A 26,369-nucleotide genomic window follows, 5' to 3' on the forward strand; every position below is an offset into this window, starting at 1 on the left:
AGATTGTCTTGACCAGGACCACACCCCTAAATGCATTGAAGCAACTGCCATGTGATCGGTTGATTAGATAATTGCATTAATGAGAAATTGAACAGGTGTTCCTAATAATCCTTTAGGTGAGTATATATATATATATATATATATATATATATATATATATATATATATATATATATATATATATATATATATATATATATATATGCAGTGGGGCAAAAAAGTATTTAGTCAGCAACCAATTGTGCAAGTTCTCCCACTTAAAAAGATGAGATCATAGGTACACTTCAACTATGAGAGACAGAATGATAAACAAAAATCCAGAAAAGCACATTGTCTGATTTTTAAAGATTTTATTTGCAAATTATGGTGGAAAATAAGTATTTGGTCACCTACAAAAAAAGCAAGATTTCTGGCTCTCACAGACCTGTAACTTCTTCTTTAAGAGGCTCCTCTGTCCTCCACTCGTCATCAGTATAAAAGACACCTGTCCACAACCTCAAACAGTCAGACTCCAAACTCCACTATGGCCAAGACCAAAGAGCTGTCAAAGGACACCAGAAACAAAATTGTAGCCTTGCACCAGGCTGGGAAGACTGAATCTGCAATAGGTAAGCAGCTTGGTGTGAAGTGTACCTATGATGAAAATTACAGGCCTCTCTCATCTTTTTAAGTGGGAGAACTTGCACAATTGGTGGCTGACTAAATACTTTTTTGCCCCACTGTATATTTATATATATATATATATCAGATATATCAGTATATCTGTCATTACTCCAGAATTATATCAGACATTACTCCAGAATTTGCAGGAGCCGAACAAAATGAAATTATATATATATATATATATATATATATATATATATATATATATATATATATATATATATATATATATATATATATATTTCATTTTGTTCGGCTCCTGCAAATTCTGGAGTAATGTCTGATATTGCGCCTCACTGAAGGTCACTGCAGGATCAGGTCACTTCCGTAACTCTAAAGGTCGAGTCAACCTTGCATGGATTTGAATCATCTCACTTTGCCCTTCCAACCTTAAACCTCAACCAGTTCTCTGCTATAATCAATTCTCGATTCTTATGTACCATTCAAAAAATCGTTGGCATGTCACATCTTGCATAATGATTTTCAATGATTTTTGCATAAAAAGGTCCATTGACAGCACCTCCATATAACCACCGAACATCAATTCTCGAACAACTGATTCTTGGAATTACATGTATTACTGTACAAAAGGATTCATTCTGAATAAAGCCTTTACCTTGTCCCTACAGGACTCCATCATGAATGCCTGTCACCGTGGTTGTCGGCTCTACTCCATCTGCCAGTTTGTGAATGGAAATTCAGGCATCAATACCAGCAAGGAGGAGTGCCAGGGAGGTACGACCTATGTTGACCAGTTTTGTGAAGTAAAGTAGCAACCATATTAATTTAAAGGGATAGTTCACCCAGAAATAGAAAATTACCCCATGATTTACTCACCCTCAAGCCATCCTAGGTGTATATGACATTCTTCTTTCAGACGAATACAATCAGAGTTATATTAAAAAATGTCCTGGCTCTTCAAAGCTTTATAATGGGAGTGAATGGGAGCCCAAAATTTGAAGATTAAAAAAGTGCATCCATCCATCATAAACAAACTCCATAAGGCTCCGGGGGGTTAATAAAGGTGTGTGAAATGATGAGTTTGTGTAAGAAAAATATCCATATTTAACACGTTATTAAGTAAAATATCTAGCTTCCGCCAGACTAGCTTCTGCTTCCGTATTCAACGTACGAAGAAAGTGTAACTGGCGCGACGATGTCTTCAGATGTAGTGTAAGCGTTTTGAACTGCGAGAGGCGTTACACTTTCTGCGTAAGTTGAATACAGAAGGTGGTCTGGCAGAAGCTATATTTTACTTTTATAAAGTTTTAAATGTGGATATTTTTCTTACACAAACCCATCGATTCACTTAAGAAGGCCTTTATTAACCCCCCGGAGCCGTGTGAATTACTTTTATAATGGATGGATGCACTTTTTTGGGCTTCAAATTTTGGGCTGCCATTCACTGCCATTATAAAGCTTGAATTAGCCAGGACATTTTTTAAGAAAGCCATATACACCTTGGATGACTTGAGGGTGAGTAATTCATGGGTTAATTTTCATTTTTGGGTGAACTATCCCTTTAACAACAGCATTGGAACGTCCAGATCATTCTAGTGAATTGGTTCGTTCAGACAGTAACAGATTTAAAAACAAATGATTTACTGATTCGACTACAGTTATGTAATTTTTTGTTGTTGTATTTAGTATAAAGATATTTGTGCAAATTTGATATTGTCACTAATTGAGATTCATTCATTCAATTATTCATTCATTTTGTGCTAGTAAAAATATGACTATGCTTAAATAGTTATTTATTAATTTGTAAATAGCTATATAAGTAGCTAACTACTTCAAATTATCATTAGCTTTTAGCTTTCTAGACTACAGTTTCAAAGTAGCTTTACAACACTGACCTACTTAAAAATAATTAAAATAAAGATTTAAAGATCCAAGTGCATTATTTCCTTTTAAATAATCTGATAACTTCATGACAAAATATTACTTTATTCTATAAAACATATTTAGTTTTAATTCATTTTTAATACATTTAAATAATACATATTATTTTATGTTTTATTATCTTAAACCCCCAAAATGTCAGGTTGTGCAACTATTTACAAAAAAAACTATTTAAAATGGTGTCAGAAACGAAATACTATGGCATCATTTTAGGTTTGAAACCTTTCATATAAACAAATGTTTAAGCTGTTGAGATAATTGAAAAAAGTTTGTTCAGCAATTTGTATATTCTCAAATGACAGGGTGGTAATAACTGGTAATAGCAATAAACATGAATCAGGATCATCCAGAGGAGCCCAACTGATCCTTGTGCAGAGTGAAAAGGTTTGTAGATCTCTCTCAAATACTGGGAAAAACTGCTTATTTTGAGTATGGGTAGGTTGGTACATACAGTATATACATACAACTGTTTGGTTGTACCGCCTGACATAAAAACACTCAAAAAATGATTTTAAACTCTTTGAAATGTTATTTAACAACTGAAGCTTGTTTAAACGCATTGTTCATGACTCAAAAATATGCATTACATGCTTTTTTGAAGCTTTGTCAATGACCCATGTACAAACTTCCCAGGAGGACTTGAATGCTGCTTAAAGGTGCATTAGAATGGAAAACTGTATTTACCTTGGCATAGTTCTGTACATGGAACTGACATACCATGAGCCTCAAACACCATTGTTTCCTCCTTCATAAGTAAATCTTGTGTGTGCAGAAGACCCTGACGTAACAGTCGGGATCATTAATATTTACGCCCCCCCATATTTGCATATACCAGCCCATGTTTTAGGCCAGGCAGTATTAAGGTGGACCTGCACAGCCGAATCATCAGAAGTTCTGCAGGTATTGTGACGGTGTAGACTGGGTAAACCCAGCCCGATCTGCCGGCGATTTGATTTTGCCCTGCAGCTCAGGCTGGAAACCTGTACATATTTCTATCCTGCTTCTGTTACAAATTTGCGGGGACCAATCACAAACCAGCTTATCCACCTGGCACGCTATTGGCCGGTTTAACACAATGACGGATAGAGAAGCGATGGAGCGTTGGTCTGATTGGTTGAAGCACTATCCAATTGCATACAGAGTCATTTGAACTATGCCCGTTGATCACGCCTCTTGTGCGGTAAAAATACACAGCAGACTCCCCAGGCCAATGTTCAATCTTAAAAGATTGAGCTTGGTTTGGTGATAGCCAGACAAGTGAAGATGAGGACAATATAGGCAAAAATGGCAGATCATGGACATAAAAGTTATTTTCCAGGCTGTACAGGGGATGTGAGCACTTTTCATACTCTTCCCACTGAACAGAACTGTCAACAGGCATCATTGTTGTTTATCTATAACAGGATACCGCACCAATTTAATTCAAAGTTGTTAGTTTCCTCTGACTAGTGTCAATTTCGTTAACGAAAATATGACTAAAAATGTTTGTTGACCACTTTTTTTCCATGACTAAGACAAGACGAGATGACATAAACGTCCTTAAACGATAACTGTGACTATCTGAACTATATAAACATGCAATATGAAAAAAGACGAGACTAAAATGTAGTTTAAAAAATAAAAACTTGACCAAAAATCACTCTTTGGTTTTGTCGAGGGGAAAAAGAGGAGCGTTCGATCCACAGACTGTAAAAAAATATTGACGTAGTGTCCGTGACACCCATAGGGTTCTGAAGAGAAGCAGTTTTGAAGCCTCAAAGTCGGCCGTTGCCATCTTGTCAGCGCATCACCCGGATAACAGAAAGTGGGCAAAGAGGCGGGACGTGGCTGGAGCTGAGGTGACGTGATGACTAACAGACAGCAGCCAAACGACAATCCATCTATCACTCAAAGTGGCCACGCCCTTAATTATGCAGAACTTTAAGGCTTTATATAATGTGAACGAATGAGTTATAAAAAAAATTCAACCCCACACAGTTGTCATGAAGGACAAAATTAGCCGTATAAACCAAAACCACAATTTGTACCAGGCTGTAAACATGTTTTTTTCTGTAAAGTTGGGCATTTTAACATGGATCTCAATGAGATTCTGCTCCCTTCTGGAGCCTGTCTCTAGTGGCCAGTCGATGAATTTCAGTTTAAGTCACTTTCCTATTGGCTTCAAGAGAAACTGGGGGAGGTTGCCACTTGGTTTCGATCGGTCATCCTCGCGGTTGCCATATTTTTTCTCTCTCTCTCTCTCTCTCTCTCTCTCTCTCTCTCTCTCTCTCTCTCTCTCTCTCTCTCTCTCTCTCTCTCTCTCTCTCTCTCTCTCTCTCTCTCTCTCTCTCTCTCTCTCTCTCTCTCACAAATGCGAATGATTTGAAAACACCAATAAACAAGTAAGCTGCATTCCAGCAATCTCCATTTGAGATTTTCTGCTTAAAGTGCCATTCAGGTAGTCTGTGTTCTGTCACGACTCGCTTGTTCTGTTTAGGATTGTGTTTGCTGAATAACTGCACTTGTGTGAGCTACTGAAATGAGCCTGGCTGTGAAACAGCCAATCAGAGCAGAGCTTAACATTATTATTCATGACTCTTCCAAATAAGGTAATAACAGCCCATTTCATTCTAGGGACAAATCCTAGGGTTGTAAATGGACATGTAAAACCATATCTGGAGTATTTTTGCCCTTACCTAAGCCACCTACCTGCTATGTAGATATCAGAGAACAATCTAAAATAGTGTATCAATGCATTCTATGGCACCTTCAAAGGTGAGATAACGTTAGTGAAAGTTCACAGACAAAAAAGGTACCTATTGTCAGTAGTGAAGCACAACTCATACAGAAGTCACTTTCAAACCAATCAGGTTTCAACGTGGCAAATTTTGCATGACAAACTTGATCCCGTTGCATGGGGAAATCTTTCACCCTCACGCAAATTTCCTGATAGTGGGGATTCCACTGCAAAAATGTGACCACTTTAAGTTCCTATTTCTTGAACGTGTGTTGTAATTATGATTCCAGCGCTTGTGGTTACTAGTGTTGTCAAATGTAAAAAATGTGACACTGTTGAGCTGGAATCGTAAACACCTCTGACTGGCCATCGTGCTCACGCGCTCATCAAATATGTCTGTGATTGGCTACCATGACCAGCGCTTCAAAAACATGTTGTAAATATGTATCAATGACGCTTTTCACAGAGCGCTTACACAGATACACACGGGAGTGTTTGATTGCAGGCATCTATCAGCCTACCGGTCCGCTGGTCGACGCCTGTTATTGCTTTCATATGATCCCGCTTTCAAAACACTTTCAAACGTTCCCGTGCGTTGATCATTGTAGCCAATCACAGACACATCCGATGAGCGCATTGGCCAGTCAGAAGGGTTTAAGATTCCAGCTCAACAGCGCTCAAAGCGTCACATTTTTAACATTTCAGTACCGACTTGGTACTTTTGACAACACTAGTGGTTACAAACATTAGCCTAGAAATCTAGACGCACCCTAGCGCCAGCAAATCTAATTTGCAGCCAGGGTCATCTAGCAACTCTCCGTTGGCTTGCGAGCTGGAAAAACCAAACTCTGGTCAGGCCAATCACATCGCATATAGAGTCGGTGGGCGGGCTTAACATAATGACGGCAGAGTTGCCGCGGTTTCCGCGTGCTACTCGTAAACAAAGAAGCTGGCGAACAGCGGTCTTTCGAATCGGCTTTGGCCGCGACTCTGGAAGACGAAGCTTTTCTTTGAGAAAAGAACAAAGAACGGCACTGAAGTCATTCTTAAGAAAGGAAGCTGTGTTCGGAGTTTTGCTGACCGGATACGGCGAAAGTTTAATCTATCAACTAGCTCCGCTTCACCTTCTTCATTGCTCTGGTTGGTTGTAGCGCTATCCTATTGCGTGAAGAGGGAATTTGAAAGACATCCGTTTATCCCGCCCCTCGGATTGAGCCCTGCCAATGGTGTGTTCCCAGACCCAACATCTTGATGTGGGTCTGGCTTGTCAGGCTATACAAACATCCCAGGAGGACTTGAATGCAGCTCAACGGCGCGGTCACATTAGCGAAAGTTTGCAGGCAAAAATGGTCCATTGTCTATTGTCAGTAGTGCGATGTATGAAGCATAGCTCTCACAGAGCTCAATTTCAAACCAAGCAGTTTTCTATTGGTCAGTGCGGTGAATTCACATGACCAAATTGATCCCGTTGCAAAATCTGTGTGGGGAATTCTTTCGCCTTCCAGCGAATTCCTAATATGACTGGATTTCGCCAGTGAAAATTTGCCTGAAAAACAGTAAATGTCTCTTGAACGTATGTCATAATTGTGTTTCCATTGCTTTTAAGTTCAAACTTCCCAGGAGAACTCAGTTTAAGAACCACCTCACAGATATCAGACTGCTGTATGCCACTAGAAATGTAAAGCAAGAAAAACGATCGTTTTAATAGCGTTCATGAACATTTGACACCGCTAATGTTTGGGAATGAAGCGCCGCGTAGCCCAAGGACATATTCTATAGAGTGTGCAGACAGGCTGATAGCACTCATTTTTATCTGGAGATGGTATTGTGTGCTAGTGGCAAACAGAGCTGTCTGTGGGAAGCTGCTAGGCATGAGGGAAGCTGTTTTATTGAAAATCAATCCTGCGCTTTCTGGTGCGGGCGGCTGCTGCTCAGATGTTTGTTGATATTGATGACTGCTTGACCGTGGGGAGGGTTGAATGGAGATGGAGCCGCCTGACAGGTATCGTTTGTGTGTGTGTGCAGCATGCCAGGAGGCCTACAGTAAACTGCTGGAGCAGGAGGCATGCAGCACGGGGTGTGCCAGCCAACCCGCTGAGCCGGAGATCAAGCGGAGAAAGGTAAGTCTCTCTTTTGTTTCCTTTTGGGCTTGCGCTGATGTTTTGACATCTCTATCAAAGTCAACAAAAATGCTCTCGGCTTGATCTGCAGCTCAAGGCCCTGACCAACCGGCCCAAGCCCATCTCTGTAATGGATGCCGTGTCTAGCTGGTGCAATGACATCGTCAGTTCCGCCCAGAGCTTCATTTCATCCACCTGGACCTTCTACCTGCAGGCTGATGATGGGAAGGTCGTGGTGTTCCAGGTTAGTCCACCGGCGTCTCGGTTTTTCTGAGTAGACTTGATGATGTGGTTCTCAATTGGTTTTGCTTACGGGCCAAGATTTTACATTGGATCCTATTGTGAATTTAACAAAATTCAACAAAATCTTCCTGAAAATAGAACACTGATTTATTTACGATTTATTTATTATTAGTATTATTTACATATATTTTAAATTAGCTTTTATTTTTGTATTTTCAGTTTTATATTTTATTTTGCTTTCATTTTTCATCACTAAAAAAGTTTTATTGTTTATTTTTTATTTTTTATATATATTTCTATTATTTCAGATAATAGAAATTACTTTTAGTTCTTAAGCTTGTTTTAGTTAGTTGCCAATGCAAGATAATACAAAAAAAGAAAGTTTGACTTTTAGGTTTAAGTTTAATATATATAATATTTCTGTTTTTTATTTTAGTTAACAAAAATCATTTTTATTACTTTTAATTTAAAGGGGCTATATGCAACTTTTTCCCCAAAATAAACGTAACAATAGCCTTTTTATTTTACCATTTATGACTCAAACATCTCCTGATGAGCATACTGACACCTTGTCCGCTCACAGTAGGTGCACCTATAAGCCTGTCTCCTATTTTTCCTATTTTCTGGCGGGTCGTCTTTTCCCGCGCTGTCTGCGGATGTGACGTCACCACCGCTGCGAGAGCGAGCAGAAAATGAGAGCAGTTCTGTTTTTTGGCCACAAGTGTCAGTCGCGAGTTTAAATTTCAGAAAAACGCATATAGCCCCTTTAAGAAACAATAACAACACTACAGTTTACACCTCCGAATAAAAATAAAAAGAAGGTAAGTTTGGTATTGCTTGAAATAAACTTTACACTTTTATGAGTTTATGGTCAATTATGAGACATAAATGTGCAATTATGAGACATTAATTCCCAATTCTAAGATACAAAGTTGCAAAACTGAGAAATAATTGAGTTTTTTCTATTTTAATTTTTGTTTTGAGATGCAAACATGCTTCTAGTCAACAGTTCTATTAATATGATTAATAAGAAAATATTATAATTAATATTTATTGAAACGTAAAATATTTAATAACACTTAATGAAACATTTTAAAGTTTATTTTGAAACGTGTTAATTATTCCATATTTAATTTTTAAAGGGATAGTTCACCCTGAAATGAAAATAAAGCCATCTTTTACTCACCCTGCTGTTGTTCTAATGCCCTGTGTCCTTCTATATTTTTCGAACCTCAAAAGCAGACATTTTAAAAATAGTCCTGCACGCGCTCCTTCATATAATGGCAGTGAATAACGACCAGGCTAAAACATAACAAAAATGATACAAAAGTATCACGTAATGATACAGGGAGATGCGTGCCATATATGGAAAGTATATTTAGGAGGCATACTATAAGGTTTTGCGAGAAAGAAACCTTAGTAGCTCGGCCGTTACTTTGTGCGCGTTCCTGTGAGTGCGTCCGAGCCATCAGCAGCTACTCACGCAATGTTGTCATGACAACCGGTACACAACATTCACTTCAGGAGGTTTACCTTATTATTAGAATTATTGTATTATTTCTTATCATATACCTTATAGAAAAGACGAGAGTCGCGTTTGTTTCTATTGAGCCTGATTTCCGGTGCGTGTGTGTGCTTATCCTGGGTACCATGACAACAGTGCGCGTTATAGTAAGTATGAGCGGCTGTTGACGCCTCACACACACTCACAGGAACGCGCACAGAGTGACGGCCGAGCTCAGAATTTTGACTGAATAGTACGGATTCTTTCTCGCAAAACCTTATAGTATGACTCCTGAACACTTTCTATATATGCCGTGCGTCTCACTGTATCATTGCGTCATACTTTTGCATCATTTTTGTAATGTTTTAGCCTGGTCGCTATTCACTTCCATTATATGGAGAAGCGCGTGCAAGACTATTTTTAAAATGTATGCTTTTGAGGTCTAAAAAAGATAGAAGGACATAGGGCATTGGAACAACAGCAGGGTGAGTAAAAGATGGCTTTATTTTCATTTCAGGGTGAACTATCCCTTTAACCTGACATAGACCAAACTCTTTCAAATGCTTCCTAAATTTTTTGAATATCTAGGGTTTCATGCTCTTGGTGTTCACAAAACAAATAAATTAAGGATAAACAAGCCACTCAACCTCTGATGTCGGCAACAAAATATCTGGGAAGAATTTTCTGCTCCATTTCAAATGTTTTGAGTTTTATTATTTGCATTTAGCATTGCTTTTTCCTATCAGACCAGACCTGTGACCCATTTTGAGTTGAAACCCTCCAGTTGAGAACCACTGGTGTAGAAGATTCCACTAGTGATTCTCATATGCTCTTGGTTTCGAGATCTGGTATGTTTTACGAAGGTTGCGGTCACATCACTGCGGTATTGGGATCATATGAGCACAGGGGACTGGTTCTTCAAAGAACAACCAATGATGTTTAATCAGAAACCTTATTCTCCCTGGAGGTCATCCAGCTTTATCCATAGCCTAACATGTTTTTGTGAGTTCCCTGCTGTTTCTAAACCAACTACAGTCATTAGACAACCTCAAAATGATTATGTAAATAAAGATAGTTCTTTACTTTAAACAAATAGAAATGTAGAATTTCATCATTACAAACTCATCCATGATTTTTCAGTTTAGGCGCAGCCTTGATGAATGCGCATTTAACGGCTGTGACAGGAGAAGAGGCGAGAGAAAACCTCCACAGCCGTCCTGCGGCAGGCTGAGCCTGTATTTAGCGGTCAGCTGGAATATGGCCAGCCCAAGTGAAGGACTAACACAGGCCAGAGATTGCACAGAGGGTGAAAACCCAAGGTTTTAGTGGTAGCATCACGCTACCTATCCATTAAATCGAGCATATGGAATTAGAACTTTGTAGAAATAGCGAGACTCAATTTCTGGAGGAAGTGGAGCACTAATGATGGTCTTTTTGCCTCGGGCGTCTAAACAGAGAAATGAAAACAGATTGTTTTTCAACAGACCTGCTGTGGTGTGCATTTTGGCCCAGAAGATGCTGTTTTCACAGTTACATGAACCGTCACACAACTGGAATATAAATAGCACGGCATGAAAAACAGAATATGGAAGTTTGGGTGTGCTAGATTTGGAAAGTTTCCTGCATAAATGTGATTTATGTTATAATCTGTTTGATTTTTGTGAAGAACTAATGAAACATATCTTCCGAGAGAAGTCTAGAGGGAATTCTTGCACTTCAGAAAGAGTTTCCCCAAGTGCTTCCCACAGCACTTCACAAATTTCCCTGAAGTTTCATGTTGAAAAAATCCAATCACTAGCAAGGAGCATCGGTAGAAACCAAATGTAAAATTCTATATGAACCAGCTTATTCGGCTCTTTGATGGATGTCTGAGGTTCTCCGGTGGAAGTTCTCCCAGTGCTCCATGACATGCTCTGGAACTTTTTGGAATATCTATAATGGTAGAATAGGTTTCATTTGAACATTTGTGGAAATACTTCAACAGTCAAATAAAACCGTTATTTTTAGCCACATTTATACTGAATTATTCAAGATAATGCAGTGCGTTTTTGAATAGGAGTAGCACTATGCTCTTTATTTGCTTGTTATAGGGATATAGTTCACCCAAAAATTAAAATTGTCATCAATTACTCACCCCCATGTCGTCCCAAACCTGTAATCTTCGGAGCACAGATTAACATATTTTTAATGAAATCTGAGAGATTTCTGTCTCTCCATTGAAAATGCAACTACCACTTTGACGCTTCAAAAAGTTCAAAAAGAGATCGTAAAACTAATCCATATGAATTGAGCAGTCCACATTTTCTAAAGAGCTTTTATTATCACATAAACACACATAAACAAGCTCATCCAAACCTGATTGACACACAAGAACAAACCTCTTACAGAAGCTCAAACGTGCTGTGTAACACACGAGAACTAACCTCACTGGTTCTGGCTGAAGCTCAAACGTGCTGCGTAACACGAGAATGAACCTCATTGGTTCTTGAGGAAGCTCAAACGTGCTGTGTAACACGAGAATGAACCTCATTGGTGCTTGCTGAAGCTCAAACGTGCTGCATAACACGAGAATTAACCTCATTGGTTCTTGAGGAAGCTCAAACGTGCTGTGTAACACGAGAATTAACCTCATTGGTGCTTGCTGAAGCTCAAACGTGCTGCATAACGCGAGAATGAACCTCATTGGTTCTTGAGGAAGCTCAAACGTGCTGCATAACACGAGAATGAACCTCATTGGTTCTTGAGGAAGCTCAAACGTGCTGCATAACACGAGAATGAACCTCATTGGTTCTTGCTGAAGCTCAAACGTGCTGTGTAACACGAGAATGAACCTCATTGGTTCTTGCCGAAGCTCAAACGTGCTGCGTAACACGAGAATGAACCTCATTGGTTCTTGCTGAAGCCCAAACGTGCTGTGTAACACGAGAATGAACCTCATTGGTTCTTGCCGAAGCTCAAACGTGCTGCGTAACACGAGAATGAATCTCATTGGCTATTGTGGAAGCTCAAACGTGCTGCGTAACACGAGAATGAACCTCATTGGCTCTTGTGGAAGCTCAAACGTGCTGCGTAACACGAGAATGAACCTCATTGGTTCTTGCTGAAGCTCAAACGTGCTGCGTAACACGAGAATAAACCTCATTGGCTCTTGTGGAAGCTCAAACGTGCTGCGTAACACGAGAATGAACCTCATTGGTTCTTGCTGAAGCTCAAACGTGCTGCGTAACACGAGAATGAACCTCATTGGTTCTTGCTGAAGCTCAAACGTGCTGCGTAACACGAGAATGAACCTCATTGGTTCTTGAGGAAGCTCAAACGTGCTGTGTAACACGAGAATGAACCTCATTGGTTCTTGCCGAAGCTCAAACGTGCTGCGTAACACGAGAATGAACCTCATTGGCTCTTGTGGAAGCTCAAACGTGCTGCGTAACACGAGAATGAACCTCATTGGCTCTTGTGGAAGCTCAAACGTGCTGCGTAACACGAGAATGAACCTCATTGGTTCTTGCTGAAGCTCAAACGTGCTGCGTAACACGAGAATAAACCTCATTGGTTCTTGCTGAAGCTCAAACGTGCTGCGTAACACGAGAATAAACCTCATTGGTTCTTGCTGAAGCTCAAACGTGCTGCGTAACACGAGAATAAACCTCATTGGTTCTTGCTGAAGCTCAAACGTGCTGCATAACACGAGAATGAACCTCATTGGCTCTTGTGGAAGCTCAAACGTGCTGCGTAACACGAGAATGAACCTCATTGGTTCTTGAGGAAGCTCAAACGTGCTGCGTAACACGAGAATGAACCTCATTGGCTCTTGAGGAAGCTCAAACGTGCTGCATAACACGAGAATGAACCTCATTGGCTCTTGAGGAAGCTCAAACGTGCTGTGTAACACGAGAATGAACCTCATTGGTTCTTGCGGAAGCTCAAACGTGCTGCGTAACAGTTTCCGATGGTTTACCACATCTGATGTGTGAATTGATGAATAACACAATTTTTAACAGAAAAATGAGTCGTTTTAGGGCTTATAAGTAACATTGAATTCACTTTGTGCAGAAAAGGTAAGCAAATTTTCAACACTAAAATCATGTTAACATGCATCTTGTGGCTACACTATTGAAACGGTGACTAAGTAACATTTACAGATTGGTCCACCAACCTTATCTTTCTGGAACCCAGATATTTGCAATTTTTATTCAAATAAAAAAACATATGTCAAAATCTCCCCATCCCCCAAATCTACACTATGATCTGTAGCTTAGATTCACATCAGTATCAGGCCGACATTTGACATTGGTTACGCTGCAGTCTGGGCTTAATGTTTGTCCGTTCTCTTCAGGGTTTTAATGAGTCCCTCAGAGGTAATCAACAGAAATCAGACTATTTCCTCCGAGCTGAAGGGTAAATGCGACTCGTCGCTGAATAGCCCCTGATTGGTGCAATGGATTTTTGTTTGGACGGAGGTCGGCCATCTTGTTTAAATTCAATGCGGACAGCCGCTACATGCGAAAAGACAAGTTTAGAGAAAGCAAGCAAATTCCTAATAAGGGAAATGGGATTGTTTACTATGAAGTCAACAATCTCTGCCTCGTCTTCTTGGCAGTCTCGTAAGCTGCATTGATCACCTTTGGCTAGTTCTGCGGTAATGCGTGACAGATGCACATCAGACCGCTTTCACTAATGGCAAGATTCCATTGGTCTGTGGCCAGTCAACATTAACTTCCTCAGATGTTCATTTTTCCCCCTTTGATTCTCATCCCTTGCGGACATCTGGATTCAATATTTTTGACAGCATCCCTTTCAATTAACGCAACTGCAAGGCTCAAGCTTTCTGCAGCGCTAAATTGCCCATACTATGTTGCATTTCAAGACTTCATGTCTGTTTACGTAAAGAATTAGTTCACACAAAAATGAAAATCCTGTACTCACCTTCACGTTGTTAAAAATCCATATGACGTTCTTTCCTCTGTGGAACACAATCAAACATGTTATTATGTACATGTGAGTGTATAAAACAAGTCTTTTGGAGCCGGATCTTTTCAGTGAATTGGTTGATCTGGTTCACAAAACCAATCTTGGAAGCGTTTCCCAAAAGCGACGTTAACCAACTATGGTCACAAATTGCATTGTTAGCAAATCAGTGATTTCGAAAAACCAGTGTTCCACGAACATTTGCAAAAAACACAGAAAAGCTCTCAACCTCTGGTTAGAAGCAGGTAGGGATGCACCAATATGAACATTTTGGCCAATACGATAATTCTTTATAGGCTATTTGAAAGCTGATAACCGATATATTGACTGATAGATCTAAATGCAAATTTTGATATATTTTTTGAGAGCCTGATTACAAAAACAAGTCTCACTATTAAAAGCCATGTCCCAAGCACACAATTATAATATTTTCATTATAATTTTATGTAGCCTATATGACTGACTTGCGCTGCACGGTTCACTTAAAGGTGCACTATGTAACTTTTCCATCCGCTAGAGGTCGCCTATTCAAAACAAAGGAGTAGTTTGATGACGGCAAGTTTGTGCGCAGAATCTTGGGACATGTGGTCTTCACCTCACAGCCGGTGTAAAAGAATTGGGAAAGGACTCGGGCAGAAATCATGTTCATGCGATTATTAACGTTACTATAGTGAGAAACAGAGCAGGACCGTGTGTTGTGGATCTGAGGAAGGCCTCTGGAGCGATTGTTAATAAGATGAACGCAACACACGCCTCGCAAGCAGCGGGACTTTTATTATGCCACAGTCGACGGCACCATTTCCGCCTTTCTGGTCATGAGTATGAGGTAACGCAGCTCTGTTTATCATATTAGATACATTGGAGTGTGTTGAAAATTATGTTATGATGTTACTCTGTGCGTTCTCTCGGCGGCTGCTATGGCACTTGTTGCACACTAAGAGTAAAGCGTTTCTACAAAATAAAAGCGGAAATCGGGGGTAATGCAGATATGACGCAATTCACCCTTCGCTGCGAGTTTGATTGACAGGCGATCTGACCAATCACATCGCCGAATCTTCCGGTTTGTCCGACAAATCAGTCAGTAGAGTTAGTAGATTAGCATTGGTGGACTTGAACTTGAAAAACAGTGTTTACTGACGTCTTTCCGCGGTTGAAACAACATTTCTTTTAGTGTTCATTCATGTTTATTTCATGCTTATCAATGAACTAGAAAGAAGAGATGATCGGTTCACGAGCAGCTTTAACTGAGGCGCTACAGCGCGCACAACACATTAAAGAGCCACAAAACGCTATTTGTGGTATACATTTCTTAAAAAAAGACAACATTTTAAAGTTGAGACTTTGTTTCATATCGTGTTGTCAGTGTCCTCTTTGCTCCGCGATGTATTTTCTCTACGTGAGAACGTGTGTGTGGCGTGAGAGCGCCATGGCTTGTCGGACATAGCAACAGTAACTAAAGGGGGCGGGTCTTTGCGAACGGTCAATTGACAGGCGACCCGTTCCTTGGTTAAAATAGCAATTTTTTCACGATTTACAAATAGTTGGAAGCAGTTGGGATATTGTAAGTATTCAACTGAACAAAATATATAACACTGGCCTAGTGGTTTTTGGATATTTTACTGAAAAAATGTTACATAGTGCACCTTTAAGTGTATTTTCCTTTTTTTAAGTGATTTTCGAATCATATTTGGAGTAATTCAAAACCATCATGGTGAACATGCGCATCTGAAGTGTCTCAGCTGAAGGAAATAATCCATTATCTATCGGCTTTAATATATCGGCCAAATTTTCTTATAGATAACGATAGAATAGAAAATGAACATATTGGCCAATTACGAAATGGTGGCCGATATATCGTGCATCCCTAATATGTGGTGGTTCATGCTCTTATCGTTCATTGTATGTATGTAAATACAAAATTATTTCTTAAAGTCTTTTTAGTTTTTAAGTGCGGATGAGCTCTAGAGTACTGTATAATGTAAGAGGGAACACCCAATTGAATCAAAAATCTGGGAATAAAGGAAAACAATGGAGAACAAAAATAGCGAATTAGACCTCATGCCATTTATAGCAATATTCGGTAACACTTTATTTTACAGTGTCCTTGTTACATATGTTACATGTGCCATAGTAATAACAGTAAATGATGCATAATTACATGCAACTAACCTTAAACCAAACCCTAATCCTACCCTAACCCTATAGTAAGTACACAAAGTTACTAAATATTACTCAGTGCTTAAATATATAATTACACTGTAACAATGACACCTTAAAATAGTGTAACCCAATATTCTGACATTAATCTCAACAACGAACATGATTTAAACATAGTTTAAACCGATAAAGTTACTATAAAGCTTATTTAATTTCTCCAACAATGCAATATACTATGGTAGTTAAACAGGAAGTTATGTCATTGTACGGGAAACACATCCCTGAATGATTTGTTCATTAATCTGACGGATTCAGTTTTCAAAATCAATATAGTGCACAAGTCATATGGAGAATTTCTTTATGATACTTTTACCCTTTTGAAGCCTGAAGGCTTCATTCCCTGTAATTGCTGTAATTCACTGTAATTGCATAAAAAGGAATACAGAAAACAGACTTCAGATTTTCTCCCCGCAAAAGAAAGTCATATGGCTTTAGAACAGCATGAGGGTGAGTAAACGATGACAGGATTTTCATTTTGTCTGATCCATTCCTTTAATCTTTTAGAAATTAGGATTGGACACACCAGTCATTTATACATACAATCCCAATGTACCCCTTCTGCCTCCAGTTACAGACTATTAGACTATAGGAATAACATGACACTCCAAACAGTTCCTTGCTGTTCTTGTCTACCGCGACTCGGACATGAAAAACCATGTGTGCTTGCCTCTCTGTGGTCATTTTGGAGGTTCATATGAGCCTCCCTGGAGAGGTTATCTCAGTGGTCCGCTCTGCTGAGCAAGTTTTAGAAGAATTCAGTGGAAGAGAGCAAGAATCTCTCTTTAATAAGATCTCAAGGGAGAACTAAAGAAACATAGTCTAAAAAAACATGTGCTAATTTACACATACAGGGCGAGATGGAGGGGCAGAAAGGGACACATCCAGTAGTAGACTAATGAGACAGATTTCAAATCGCATCCTTTGGATCATGTTTGAAAGTGGCCTCTTTAAAGCTCTTATTCAAGTCAAGTAGTCCCCTTGCACTCGTCAGAGTTGGCGTCTAGTGCTCGGTTTGACCAGCATGGCTTAGCACCGCCAGGCAGCCATGTAATTGAGGGTGGAAAGAGAGACTCGGTTGACGTGGTGCTCCTGCGGGGTTTCTCGAGCTGGAAACCGCTGACTATAGCTTTTAAAGAATCTTGATGGCATCAAGCAAACCAAAATGTCGTCTTGACCTTCTTACACAGAGTGCTCACCAGGTGCAACGTGACAACGGTCAAGTGGGAAGTAGTTTGTCTGTGAAAGTACAAATGATGTGCGAATGACAACCGTAGGCAGGTAGAAAATATTCAGTGATTATGAAACAGGCATTATATGCTGTGCAGGATTTGGACCAATCAGATTCCACTGTGGGCGGGGCTACCAAGTGCAACACGAACAAAAAAGTCAACCTAGTAAATATATATTTCTGTGTACTACTTGTCTCGTTGGGGAGGACACAGTTGACTGTAATATTTATAATTTATTTTAAAAATGGGTGTGTATATATATATATATATATTTATAGACAGACACACAGAGAGAGAGAGATCAGGCATAACATTATGGCCACTGATAGGTGAAGTGACTAACACTGATTATCTCTTCATCAAGGGCACCTGTTAGTGGGTGGGATATATTAGGCAGTAAGTGAACATTTTGTCCTCGAAGTTGATGTGTTAGAAGCAGGAAAAATAGGCAAGCGTACAGATTTGAGCGAGTTTGAAGAGGGCCAAATTGTGATTGCTAGACCACTGGGTCCGAGCATCCCCAAAGCTGCAGCTCTTGAACAAACAAGTCCGATCCATGGAGGCCCCACCTCGCAACTTACAGGACTTAAAGGATCTGCTGCTAACATCTTGGTACCACAGCACACCTGCAGGGGTCTAGTGGAGTCCATGCCTTGATAGGTCAGGGCTGTTTTTGGCAGCAAAAGGGGGACCAACACAATATTAGGATAATGTTATGCCTGATCGGTGCATATAATACACCAGCATAAATATATAAAGATTTGAAAGAAGTCTCTTATTTTAATCAATGCTGCACTTATTTAGTCAAAATACAGTAAATACAGTAATATTGTGAAATATTACAACTTTTATGTATGTAATTTTCCTGTGATGCAAAGATGAATTTTCAGCATCGTTACTCCAGTCTTCATATTCTGATTTGATGCTCAAGAAACATTTCTTATTATTATCAATGTTGAAAACATTGTTGTGCTTCCTAATATTTTTGTGGAAATGGTGATACATTTTTTTTCAGGATTCTGTAATAGAAAGTTCAAAAACATTTATTTGATTTTTTTCCTTTTCTGTTTTGAACAATAGTGCATATACCTCAAATTTGAATGTAAATCAAACTCTTTTTCATGACCAAATATTTAAGATTGACCAAACAGAGATGTTGCGGTCCACCCCACTCTTAGGCATCGTTCTACGTGCAAAACACCCAAAAATGTAATTAAAGCAAATAAAATACTTCCAAAATTCCCAATGGGCACTCCGGGCCTGTAATAGTTATTATATAATAAAAAACAGAATTTGCATTTGCAGCTGTACTAGAGGTTGCGTGCTGATTTCTTTTTACGTTGCAGAATGAAAAAACAAAAATCAGAAAACATGCTTGTGTATGCTTTTATTTTAGTGCAATTCTATAAATAATCCCAATCTCCAGTCTTTCACATGCATCTCAAAGATCGTGTTTAATTGTGAGTGTGAAGTGAGGGCGCCATAACGACATAGAGAGCAGTTGGCCCTGGTTGCGGTTACTATATAAACATTTGCAGTGACCACCCAGTTGCTTAAAATACTGCAATTGATGTAATCAATTCAACCTGGTGTCAGGTATTTCTTCCTTCAGTGCTCGCCTTCTGGGAATCTATTTTTGCCAATTCTAGCTGTCCAGGATACAGGCGCATTAGCAGTTTTTGAAATGTGCCCTCTACGTCATCATATTTAACCGTGCCATTCATCATCTGTATGTTTGTAAGAATCACAGTTTTTGTATGTCATTTTTCCTGCTTTGCCAGCCTGTGCATGATAGTGTTGAAAACCTCACCACAACAAAACGGTCACAAACCCAACCGTTTCATTCAGAAGTCTTTCTGCTGAGTAAATCCCATAATACGGTTTCCTGCCCTTGACAGTGTGTTTGTTGATTCTCCCAGAGCCAGCCAGAGATCGAGTACTCCTTGCCTGAGTTACAAGCCCCGCGCTCCAATGTGGTTGACAAACCCTGGCCCCAAGTCAACTCCCACACACAGCGGCCACATACTGGTAAGAGTGACCGCTTTCACCCCAGATGGCTGCTGACAGCTTTCCTTTTTCCTCTGAAAGCTCATATAAGTGGAGCCAAGAACCAGAGCTTGAGCTTTGACTTTCATTTGCGACACATCCTGTGCTGCGCCGCTGTAGTTTGTCCGGAGCTTGAGGGTCATAAAATCAATGTCCACATGCTGAAAGTGCTGCCTCTGCATCCTTGCAGGTGGGCGGTCACATGGGGAGAGAAATGCGGCAAAACCTGGGGTGAAAGGAAAGCATGTCAGCCAACATGCCGAGGACCCAGCTGCTGAGCACGACTTCCTGGGCTGCATGTCAAGGTGGGTGTCAGAGGGGCTTTTTTTCAATCCAGCAGTTGCATTTTGGTAATAGTTTGGTGAAGTCACAGTAAAATGTTTTAAAAACAATGCATAAATTATGTTCATATGTATGTATATTTTACATTTATATATTTTTTTATATTTAATTTATATATTTGAATGTAGTTTAGTCAGAATAATTTACATTTTATACATATATAATTTGTACTATATATATATATATATATATATATATATATATATATATATATATATATATATAAAAATTGTGTATATATATATATATATATATATATATATATACATATATACACAATTTTTATATATATATATATATATATATATATATATATATATATATATATATACATATATATATACATATATATATACATATATATATACATATATATATACATATACATATACATATACATATACATATACATATATATATATATATATATACATATACATATATATATATATATACACAATTTTTATATATATATATATATATATATATATATATATATATATATATACATATATATATATATATACATACAATTTTTATATATATATATATATATATATATATATACATATATATATATATATATATATATATATATATATATATATATACATTCAATTTTTATATATATATATATATATATATATATATATATATATATATATATATATATATATATATATATATATATATATATATATATATATATATATATATATATATATATATACTTTTGTGAATGTATATTTACTTTATATACTTATATAAATGTAATTAATATAATTTAATCATTAATAATTAAATTGTATACACACACAGTATTTACACTGTATATAAAATGTGAAAGGTATAAATATATTTTAATGTAATTTTATACATACAGTGCCCAGTCAAAAGTTTGGAAACATTACTCTTTTTAATGTTTTGAATGAAGTCTCTTATGCACACCAAGACTGCATTTATTTGATCAAAAATACAGAAAAAACATTAATGTTGTGAAATATTATTACAATTTAAAATAATGGTTTTCTATGTTAATATACTTTAAGCTGAATTTTCATCGGAAATCATTCTAATATGCTGATTTGATATTCGGTTATTATCAATGTTGGAAACAGTTGTGATGCTTAATATATGTTTTGGAACCTGTGATATTTTTTTCAGGATTCATTGATGAATAAAAAGTTAAAAAGAACAGCATTATTATTTAAAATAGAAACCTATATAACAATTATAAATATTTATTTTCCCTTTTTAATCAATTGAACACATCCTTGCTGAATAAAAATATTAATTTCTTTCAAACAAAGAAAGAAAAAAAAATGACTGACCCCTAACTTTTGAACGGTATTGCATATTGTTACAGATTTCAACACTGATAATAAATCAGCATATTAGAATGATTTGTGAAGGATCACATGACACTGAAGACTGGAGTAATGATGCTGAAAATTCAGCTTTGCATCACAGAAATAAATTATATTTTAAAGTATAATAAAACAGAAAACCATTATTGCAGTAAATTGTAATAATATTTCACAATATTAATGTTTTTGTCCTGTATTTTTGATCAAATAAATGCAGGCTTAATGAGCATAAGAGACTTCTTTCAAAAACAGTAAAAATAATAATGTTTCCAAACTTTTGACCGGTACTGCACTATATATTGCCAAAAGTATTGGGACACCCCTCCAAATCATAGAATTCAGGTGTTCCAATCATTTCCATGCCCAAAGGTGTATAACATCAAGCACCTTGGCATGCAGACGCTTCTACAAACATTTGTGAAAGAATGGGTCGCTCTCAGGAGCTCAGTGAATTCAAGCGTGGTACCGTGATAGGTTGCATCTGTGCAATAAGTCCATTTGTGAAATGTCCTCACTACTAAATATTCCACAGTCAACTGTTAGTGGTATTATAACAAAGTGGAAGCAACTGGGAACAACAGCAACTCAGCCACGAAGTGGTAGGCCACGTAAAATCACAGAGCGGGGTCAGCGCATGCTGAGGCGCACGGTGCACAGAAGTCACCAACTTTCTGCAGAGTCAATAGCTACAGACCTCCAAACTTCATGTGGCCTTCAGATTAGCTCAAGAACAGTGAGTAGAGAGCTTCAAGGAATGGGTTTCCATGGCTGAGCAGCTGCATCCAAGCCTTACATCCCCAAGCGCAATGCAAAGCGTCGGATGTAGAGGTGTAAAGCACGCCGCCACTGGACTCTAGAGCAGTGTTCTCTGGAGTGGCGAATCACGCTTCTCTGTCTGGCAATCCGATGGATGAGTCTGGGTTTGGCGGTTGCCAGGAGAACGGTACTTGCCTGACTGCATTGTGCCACGTGTAAAGTTTGGTGGAGGGTGGATTATGGTGTGGGGTTGTTTTTTAGGGGTTGGGGTTGGCCCCTTAGTTCCAGTGAAAAGAACCCTCAATGCTTCACCATACCAAGACATTTTGGACAATTTCACGCTCCCAACTTTGTGGGAACAGTTCGGGGATGGCCACTTCCTGTTCCAACATGATTGAGCACAAAGCAAGGTCCATAAAGACATGGATGAACGAGTTTGGTGTGGAGGAACTTGACTGGCCTGCACAGAGTCCTGACCTCAACCTTTGGGATGGAGCGGAGACTGTGAGCCAGGCCTTCTCGTCCAACATCAGTGCCTGACCTCACAAATGCGCTTCTAGAAGAATGGCCAAACATTCCCATAAACACACACTCCTAAACTTTATGGAAAGCCTTCCCAGAAGAGTTGAAGCTGTTATCGGATAGGATATAATATAAATAATATAAAACAACATACTTTTTAGTATATAACAATACACGTTTAAATAGATTTTTTTTTTAAACATGATTTAGCTTTATGATTTTTTTTTTTAATCGAGGTCTTAATTTCTGTCCCCTAGGCGCTCAGGACTGCCACGTTGGATCTTAGCCGCGTGCCTCTTCCTGTCCATCATGGTGATGCTGTGGCTGAGCTGTGCCAGTCTTGTCACGGCACCTGAGCAGCACGTCAAGAACCAGGTACCTGTTCATTCATCAAATGCACACTACCAATAAAACATATTGGCATTTCTTTAAATGGACAAGTTGGAGCAGATAGTGAAAGAAAAGCAGCCAACAAGTATCCAGCATTCATGGGAACTCCTTCAAGAGTGTGGCTGGCTACTATAAAGTACCACTAACATACAGGTGCTGGTCATATAATTAGAATATCATCAAAAAGTGTGGGGGAGATTCACAAAGAGTGGACTGCAGCTGGAGTCAGTGCTTCAAGAACCATACGCACAGACATATGCAAGACATGGGTTTCAGCTGTCGCATTCCTTGTGTTAAGCCACTCTTGAACAACAGACAGCGTCAGAAGCGTCTCGCCTGGGCTAAAGACAAAAAGGACTGGACCGCTGCTGAGTGGTCCAAAGTTATGTTCTCTGATGAAAGTAAATTTTGCATTTCCTTTGGAAATCAGGGTCCCAGAGTCTGGAGGAAGAGAGGAGAGGCACACAATCCACGTTGCTTGAGGTCCAGTGTGAAGTTTTCACAGTCAGTGATGGTTTGGGGTGCCATGTCATCTGCAGGTGTTGGTCCACTGTGTTTTCTGAGGTCCAAGGTCAACGCAGCCATATACCAGGACGTTTTAGAGCACTTCATGCTTCCTGCTGCTGACCTGCACACAGTGCCAAAGCAACCAGTACCTGGTTTAAGGAACATGGTATCCCTGTTCTTAATTGGCCAGCAAACTCGCCTGACCTTAACCCCATAGAAAATCTATGGGGTATTGTGTAGAGGAAGATGCAATATGCCAGACCCAACAATGCAGAAGAGCTGAAGGCCACTATCAGAGCAACCTAGGCTCTCATAACACCTGAGCAGTGCCACAGACTGATGGACTCCATGCCACGCCACATTGCTGCAGTAATTCAGGCAAAAGGAGCCCCAACTAAGTATTGAGTGCTGTACATGTTCATACTTTTCAGTAGGCCAAGATTTCTAAAAATCCTTTCTTTGTATTGGTCTTAAGTAATATTCAAATTTTCTGAGATACTGAATTTGGGATTTTCCATAGTTGTCAGTTATAATCATCAAAATTAAAAGAAATAAACATTTGAAATATATCAGTCTGTGTGTAATGAATAAATATAATATACAAGTTTCACTTTTTTCAATGGAATTAGTGAAATAAATCAACTTTTTGATGATATTCTAATTATATGACCAGCACCTGTATATCTTTTGAATACGAAACAAAAGTTAAATGTCATTAATCAATGTTATACTTACAGCTTAGCATCAATGGGGATAAAGAGTTCATGGATGACACCCAGAAGGTGAACCCCTACCACTTGACGCCAGTGATCGCGATGACAATCGGCCAATCGGAGGAGATCAAGGAGGCGGGGCCGCTTCCGGTCAAGGTCGACCTCAGCAAAACATCTCTTTAAAAGCACAGAAGAGGTCGAAACTTTTGACGACTAGGGTTTAAACTCATCTCCAGAGCTATTTCTCGCAATTTAAGGGAAAGCTGTATCGTTTTTCTAAATAATAATTTAAAAAATGCATGATGCCATTTATTATATCAGTTACGACGTACGTCCTGTCTGAATACTAGTCTCCTCACTGAATTCGCGAAACCTCATGGAATCGTAGTATAGGTGCTTGTTCACATAATGTACTAACGCATTTTTGACTAATATATACATACACTAGTAACGTTTGAGCTCATGCAGCAAGTTTCTTATTGCTGTTGTGATACGTTCTTATTGAAAACACACTGTATAAACACAGGGGCTCACAACCTCAAAAGAAGAGCAGGGTTATTTGTCAAGCTTCGGGGGCTTCGCCCCGCGTTTAGATACTGCGATGAACATTTAGTTTAGCGATGAATACTTTCAAAGCGCCCCTCCCTGTTATTAATTATCGCCGCATTTAAACTGGAAGAGAAGCTTTGAAGGTGATCCGTTGGAGAGTCGCACTCGATTCTCACTTTGATGTGAAAGGAGCAAAAGAAAAATCAAATGCAGCCAATTAGCAAATGATCTGGTTTCATAACAGCGTTTACAAACCATGAATGCGTCCTTTGAACTGATGTGTAATCAAACCGACAAGGACTCTTAATTACTTTACAGATTGTGAATACGCGAGTTAAATTAGGATTTGTTAAATTGTACAGTTAAAATAGGATGTTTTGTACACAGGCAGGTATTTCGAGGGGGCGATTTTTATTTGCATAATTATGCACCCATACTACTAAACTACTCGCATTCATGTCAAGGAAGCATGATGTGTATTTATTTATTTATTCATGTATTTATTCAAAGCTTACAGCAATATAATCTCATTTAGATAGCTCATTGATTTTATGATGCATAATTGTACATTTATTCCCAATGTAAACCGCTGTAGAGAGGAAACGCTTGCTGTTCAGGCCGAAAGTGAATTGTTGTATTATCCCGATGCCTTTTCTCTTATATTCTCCATCTCTTCCCGGCCTGTTGGGAAAACCGGTTGGGGGCGGGTTTTGAATGCCTACCACCAGGCTTTGACAAATATCTTTTGTAACTAGGCTGTAGAATTGAGGAGCTTTCATGGCACTATTTGTCTTGTGCTGCTGTTTTTCCCCATTTACGCCCAGCCACAGTGCATGCTAGTACGCTATGAGACATTGAATATATCGTCCCATCTATTTTGGAAACCAACTGCTGTATGCTTGTGATCTTTGTGTTTTTGCTTAATGTTTAGTAGGCATTGTAATTATGACCATAGATTACTAAGAAGTCAAGAGGTGCGATACCTTAATAAGCCATTTAATATCTACTGGTTCATCATTACTGTATGAAATACAAGTCAGTAATATCTTTTTTTTTCTCTCGTTTGAACAGTTTCCCATACGATACGCCATAATATCGGACGAATAAAGTGTTTTCATGTTGTAATTTATCTGGTGTGGGTCAAGATCCTGTTCAAATTGATCTCAAATAAATTGACATTAAAATAACTCCAACCAAAGCTAAAGGTCATGCATCCTGTATAAAATGACATGAATATAATACATTTAGTGACTGCATATGGCAAGAAAGTGTTTGAAATGTACTTTCCCAGTCCCAAATACTGTCATTCAAGTCATCTTGAATTGTAATAATTCACCACACGGGGGCGATAAAGAGCCGTATGTTACTTTAAAATGAATGGCTGTGGATTATAACTAGTATTACATGGTACATTTAATTTATGAAAATCTTTTTTTTTTTTTTTGAAAGACGTTTTTTCTCATCACTATTTTTTTTAAATGTTATGTTAGAGTGGAACTTTAATGGTGCGAGGCATTTATCAGTGCAAAAGTGTACATTCACACTATGGCCACTAGATGGCGCACTTTCACATACAGATTAGTGTTGACGCCTGGGGTTACTTTATTACATGCAC

General features: G+C 38.6%; 1 protein-coding gene across 1 annotated transcript in view; it reads left to right on the forward strand.

Moving 5' to 3' along the window:
* tmem59l (transmembrane protein 59-like) overlaps positions 1–26,124 on the forward strand; it is a 28,755-nt gene extending 2,631 nt beyond the window's left edge. The window contains exons 2-8 of the mRNA XM_079807612.1: positions 1,293–1,398; positions 7,307–7,401; positions 7,493–7,645; positions 19,482–19,590; positions 19,799–19,913; positions 22,853–22,970; positions 24,230–26,124. Coding sequence (XP_079663738.1) covers positions 1,293–1,398; positions 7,307–7,401; positions 7,493–7,645; positions 19,482–19,590; positions 19,799–19,913; positions 22,853–22,970; positions 24,230–24,388 — 855 coding nt within the window. The 3' untranslated portion in view covers positions 24,389–26,124. The remainder of the gene's footprint in view (positions 1–1,292; positions 1,399–7,306; positions 7,402–7,492; positions 7,646–19,481; positions 19,591–19,798; positions 19,914–22,852; positions 22,971–24,229) is intronic.
* The last annotated feature ends 245 nt before the right edge of the window (positions 26,125–26,369 follow it).

The sequence above is a fragment of the Gobio gobio genome (genome assembly GCF_949357685.1).
Source record: "Gobio gobio genome assembly, chromosome: 24".
Taxonomy (NCBI): domain Eukaryota; kingdom Metazoa; phylum Chordata; class Actinopteri; order Cypriniformes; family Gobionidae; genus Gobio; species Gobio gobio.